The following is a 5,838-nucleotide window of genomic DNA, read 5'->3' as shown; positions in this document are numbered from 1 at the left end:
ATCAAGTGAAGTATATGGGTTCCGACGTGCAAGAGTTAATGAACGCCTTTACCCCATTAGATCTACAGGAAGGGGGAGTGAGTGCCTTTTTTTCGCATTGATTACAGTGATGGGAGCGGCTTGGTTGGTAGCAGCATTTTTAGCAGCGCTGCTAGTATAAATTGGACCACCTGGAATGCTGCTTTTGGCCCCTGGCCAAGCACTGTTTAACACGAGAACCACCAATATAGTAATTTTTAGCCCTTCAGAACTACATTTCCCTTCATCCTCCTGTTCACATATGTGAGTGGGAGGATGATGGGAAATGTAGTTCTGAAGGGGTCAAAATTACTGCATTGGTGGTTCTAGTGTTAACAGGAGCAGCAAATGGAGTTCTGCAAAATGCAAGAAATGAAAGCAACGACCAATGATGAAGTGAATGATTACTAGGAAAGGTTTGCATAAAAGACACACAGCTATCCTTACAAAAATATAGTATGGTGTGACAGGAATGGCGAGTGGTGACGTCAGGCCAGAGTGCAGGAACTAAAAAAACACAGGTACTTGCAGTTCAAAACGTGCTTTCAGCACCTTTTTTTATTAAACAAAAATAAATAAAATATTTAAACAAAAAAAGACACTTTGCTCACAGAGCACAAAATAAATAATTAAACAAAAAGAAATCACTAACACAAAAACACAGGTCAGGCTGGGCAGATCGCCGTCACTGTTCCTGTTTACTGTTTACTTTTAAATTTCAATTTCTCTCTCCTCTCACTCTCCCGTTCCTCCTCCGAACACTCACCCGGAACATGGAGAGCTGCAGGCTTTTTATAACAGGTGACCATCTCCCGATTTGCAACAAATTAAATCACCTAATTAATTTGGGAGATGGCCACCTTCTGCACGCACGAGTTTACTATTCCTGGCAGAGGACGAGCACCAATTTCGCCTCTGCCAGAACACGTTTTAAAAAGTAAACAAAATAATAACAAACCCGCGGCGCTTCACCGTCATACATTTAAATACTAAATCATAATAAACAAACACAAAACAATAATCTGCACAGTGGCGGAGGGGGAGACCCCGATCTAAAAATAAAATAAACAGATAAATACAGTACGTACAGGGCTCTCTACCGCCCTGCTACATATGGTTTTACCAATCTACTGTTATTACTAAATGGTAACTATGATTAAATGCCTCCTTTGTTTGATTGATGTAAAATCTTCAATTTTCTATCAGATTTGATTATTTACGTGATTTCTGATATTTAGTAGAATGGTAGTACATTGCTCTTATTTTTGCACTGTAAACAAATTTGCTCTCAGTTACCTAATTGAACTAATAACTTGCTTAATTTTACTTTTTAAATTGTGTAGCTTATGAAAAGTTGGAGAATTCAAGTTCTTTATAAAATTGTATACCTAACTTGAAATCTCCAACTGTTTAAAATAATTAAAAATGAGGCTGTGTGGTCCAGTGGTTAAAGAACAGGGCTTGTAACCAGAAGGTCCCCGGTTCAAATCCCACCTCAGCCACTGACTCATTGTGTGACCCTGAGCAAGTCACTTCACCTCCTTGTGCTCCGTCTTTTGGGTGAGACGTAATTGTAAGTGACTCTGCAGCTGATGCATAGTTCACACACCCTAGTCTTTGTAAGTCGCCAGGCGTCTGCTAAATAAACAAATAATAAAAAGTTATTAGGCAAATTCGATTAAGTAATTGAGAGCAGCTCGGTTGGAACAAAAACTAGCAGGCTAGGTGTAACCCAGGACCAATTTTGATGTCACTTCTCTATTTCTTTTTACATTTCACTTTGAAAACTACTTCTGAGGTTTAGATACAAGCCAGTATTAAAGATGATGGCTGACATTTTATACCTGCTCTCTCTCTATAATCACCAGGTCTGCTCCCATTGACGTGCAGTTATCACGGCTGGAGATCCAGTTCATTTTATCAGTTGAGATGAAGTAGCACTTTCCATTGAACAGCTCCCAGTCCTGTTGGCAGAGTTTACAAACTCACTCTGCAGAATGAGAGAGAGAAGGAGGGCAGCCCCTCCAACATAGCAAGACAGCATCTCCTCTCCTGTCCAATTAATGAATAGAGCAGGGTTTGCTTTTTTAATCAGATAGATAGTTATATTAGAGTTAGAGTTATATCTCTTATGTCCTTGTCATTTCAATATCTTATTGATGGTGGTAATAATAGCAATGGGTCAGTTTACATAAGTGCCTTTTTCTCACAAGTTTTTTATGAGATTTTTCCAGCCAATGTGCACGTGCAATGCTGATTCTCATGAGAAAAAGCACTCTAAACTGGTCCAATAGATTGTACATAATTCACAACTCACCCATTGAAAAGACTTCTTTGAGAGGGCAGTATTTATTCAGGATTTCCGATTTCACAGAGAGATCAGCATTGTTTTTTTTCAAACCATATATTTCTTTTTTAAGTCTGTCCTCCTCGTCTCTGGCTCTGGTTTTGTAAAAGTTTAGAATGAGATATATTCAGCCTAATATAGTTACTCTGCAGCTCAGAATGAGATTCATTGAGCTTGTTGTAGTTACTCTGCAGTTCAGAAGGAGATTCATTGAGTTTGTTGTAGTTACTCTGCAGTTCAGAAGGAGATTCACTGAGCTTGCTGTAGTTACTCTGCAGCTCAGAAGGAGATTCATTGAGCTTGCTGTAGTTACTCTGCAGTTCAGAAGGAGATTCACTGAGCTTGCTGTAGTTACTCTGCAGTTCAGAAGGAGATTCACTGAGCCTATTGTAGTTACTCTGCAGTCCAGAAAGCTTGCTATAGTTACTGTGGAGCTCAGAATAAGATTCAATCAGCCTTAAATAGTTACTCTGCAGCTCAGAATGAGATTCATTGAGGTTGTTGTAGTTACTCTGCAGTCCAGAAAGCTTGCTATAGTTACGGTGGAGCTCAGAATAAGATTCATTCAGCCTTAAATAGTTACTCTATGAGAATCACTGAGCTTCTTGTAGTTACTCTGCAGTCCAGAAAGCTTGCTATAGTTACTGTGGAGCTCAGAATAAGATTCATTCAGCCTTAAATAGTTACTCTGAAGCTCAGAATGAGATTCACTGAGCTTCTTGTAGCTACTCTGCAGCTCAGAATGAGATTCACTGAGCTTCTTGTAGTTACTCTGCAGTCCAGAAAGCTTGCTAAAGTTACTGTGGAGCTCAGAATAAGATTCAATCAGCCTTAAATAGTTACTCTGCAGCTCAGAATGAGATTCATTGAGCTTGTCATAGTTACTCTGAAGCTCAGAATGAGATTCATTGAGCTTGTCGTAGTTACTCTGAAGCTCAGAATGAGATTCAGTCAGCTTGTTGTAGTTATTCTGAAGCTCAGAATGGTTATTGTTGAGGTTGCTGTAGTCACTGTTCCAGTGCTGGAGTTGATTCAGCAATGATGAATAATTTGTGGACAGCCTGGTATATTTCCCAGGGTCTTCTATAGTTCTAGAGTCTGAGAAAAGCAAACAGGCAAATAGTAAAAAAAAAACAAAAGAAAACAACAATTGCAAATTATAGTTCAGTCAATTGCACTCAACCAGCATGTTCTGTACAAGTTTAAAGCTGGTAAATCGGATCTGAAACACAGTGATATTCGCTGCCTGCACCTCATAGACTGCTTACAAAACACTGGGATCTGAATGCTACTTTCACAAGTCCATTAATGATAATAAAAGCTTTTCATTCATAATGGTGTCCTATGATGTCATTGAAGATGTTTAAAACACTTTCATGGACGTCAAAATGTATTCAAGTGAGAAAAAAGCTGAACGTCACACTTTACTATTTAATTGAACAATTTAAACATTAACTTTAAATCAGTTGAAACCCTACAGACAAACAGCAGTGTGTTGTACTCACAATAGACAGCCAGGGAGGTGATGGCAGCAGCCAGTAAGAGACAGCACAGGATTAGGAGGAGGAGCAGTGCAGGCTTTCTCCATGAAGAGGCCTTGCCAGCAGCACTCACAGGAGGGCGGGAGTCTGAGGAGAGAGAACACTCCCAGTAATGCCTCATGGAATTTAAATAGTTTGAGCACCTTCGTCCTTCATTTTGAACCAATAAAATGTTCAGAAAATGTTCCAGCTCCCATTCAATGGCCCATTTGTTGCATAAAATGATACTGATCATAGCAAGGCTTTTCTAGGGTAAGTAGAAGAGTCCTAAAGTCACAGAACTGATTTTCATGAAGTACAAAATACATACACAGTGGTACAAATCTGCTGACCAGCAAAGATACATCCTGTGTGAAAAGGGGAAGTGAAAACGAAAGTGAAAGTAACACATCTCAGCTGCATCTAAGAATGTATTACAGGGCTGGGTTTAGTATAAACAAGAGCAGTGAGAAGACATTTGAAGCAAAGGAACATTGTAGTAATAATTGGATTAGAATGGAGGCAAATAAGCAGATTAATTGGGCACTGTCCAAGATGATCTGGATGGATGGCTGGAGGTGCTTATGTTGAGCTACCCGTATATAAAAAAAATATATATTTTAGAATATATTATTAATGCAAATCCACAAAACCAACGAAATACATCCTATGTATATTTGACTTTTTCTTGTGTGTGTGTTCTGTGGAACACAGGCAATTGTTTAACCTGGAAAAAAGTACAGTACCTGACAGCAGATAAGTGTTTATCATAAACATGTGTAGTGGTAAAATTAAATAAAGCAAAAATTGTTATGAAAACTGTCCAAAATGTTTATTTGGGAGCTACGAATCACCCTGTTTAAAAGTCCGTAAGGAATGAATTATAAAACAAAATTTGAATAAACAAATCAAGTTTGCCATTCATAAAACCTTTCCCTGACTTACAGATGGTTTATTAGTTTACAACATTACCATGTTTCAAAGCTCTGAATGCTTATAGCAGGGGTCTCCAACCCTGTTCCTGGAGAGCCCATATCCAGTAACTTTCAGAAGTCACCCTAAATCACCAATTTCTAAAGACTGGGAACACATGAAGTTATTGATCAATTTAGCAAATAACTTGTTCAGTTAAGGGCTGCTCACTGAGGGCTGAAGAGGACTGGTTGTTTATAAATACATGACTTTATTTAATACATCACCCACTTAATTGATCACAATTAAATTGTTCAATGTGTTTAGAAACTGATGATTTAACAGATATCTGTGCTACCTGCTGGATCAGGGCTTTTCAGGAAACAGGTTGCAGACCACTGGCTTAGGGAAAAGTAGAAGAAAAAAGACAGAGAAATGGGGGATTCCCTTGCTAGCATTGAGATTGTGTATTTTTACTTACCCTGCTGCTGTGCGGCTGTGCTCCTGCTTGGCGGCTGGTTGTTGTCCATGTTTTCAAATAAATGTTCTAATTCATAATCGCCCATCTTTAGCTTGTGCTGTCTGAGGAGATCCAGATATAAGACTGAGCTAAAGAGTAAGTTGTATCTCATGTATCAATGGTGCTGACTGTACATGGATGGACAGGGATTAGAGGAAATGGAGTTCCACTTCAGTCTTTGTGGTGCAGAACTGTGCATAGCTGGCTTTCATTTCGGGAGAATCAATGAGTGAAGAGCAAGCAGATGAAACAGCAAGTTCAATTATTGTGCATCAATGAGCAAGTGATGATGCTAGTAACACCAACACCATTATTATTATTATTATTATTATTATTATTATTATTATTATTATTATTATTATCATGATATCAACCATGGGTTGCAGCTCTAAAGCCCCTGTCTGAGTCCCGCCCTCCTGTCACTTGGCTTCTGCAACCTCCCTCCTTGCCGGCCTCCCTGCATCCATCCTCCAGCTCATCCAGAACTCCACTGCTCACCTGGTGTTCTCACTTCCTCTTTT

General features: G+C 39.1%; 1 protein-coding gene across 2 annotated transcripts; it reads right to left on the bottom strand.

Moving 5' to 3' along the window:
• Positions 1 to 2,839: 2,839 nt before the first annotated feature.
• LOC131696666 (uncharacterized) lies at positions 2,840 to 5,387 on the bottom strand. Of its 2 annotated transcripts, XM_059009880.1 has the most exons (3): positions 5,279 to 5,387; positions 3,871 to 3,993; positions 2,840 to 3,463 (listed from the first exon to the last, which is right to left on the bottom strand). In XM_059009880.1, the coding sequence occupies exons 1-3, from the start codon at positions 5,361 to 5,363 to the stop codon at positions 2,937 to 2,939; spliced, it is 735 nt and encodes a 244-aa protein (XP_058865863.1). In that variant the 5' UTR covers positions 5,364 to 5,387; the 3' UTR covers positions 2,840 to 2,936. The 2 variants fall into 2 exon arrangements, with proteins under 2 accessions (XP_058865863.1, XP_058865862.1); XM_059009879.1 differs by lacking the exon at positions 5,279 to 5,387 and having other exon boundaries at positions 3,871 to 4,204.
• Between the last annotated feature and the right edge of the window lie 451 nt (positions 5,388 to 5,838).

Source organism: Acipenser ruthenus, chromosome 39 (genome assembly GCF_902713425.1).
Source record: "Acipenser ruthenus chromosome 39, fAciRut3.2 maternal haplotype, whole genome shotgun sequence".
Classification (NCBI taxonomy): Eukaryota; Metazoa; Chordata; class Actinopteri; order Acipenseriformes; family Acipenseridae; genus Acipenser; species Acipenser ruthenus.
Note: the sequence above shows the minus strand (reverse complement) of the source record. Positions and strands in the feature narration are given on the sequence as shown.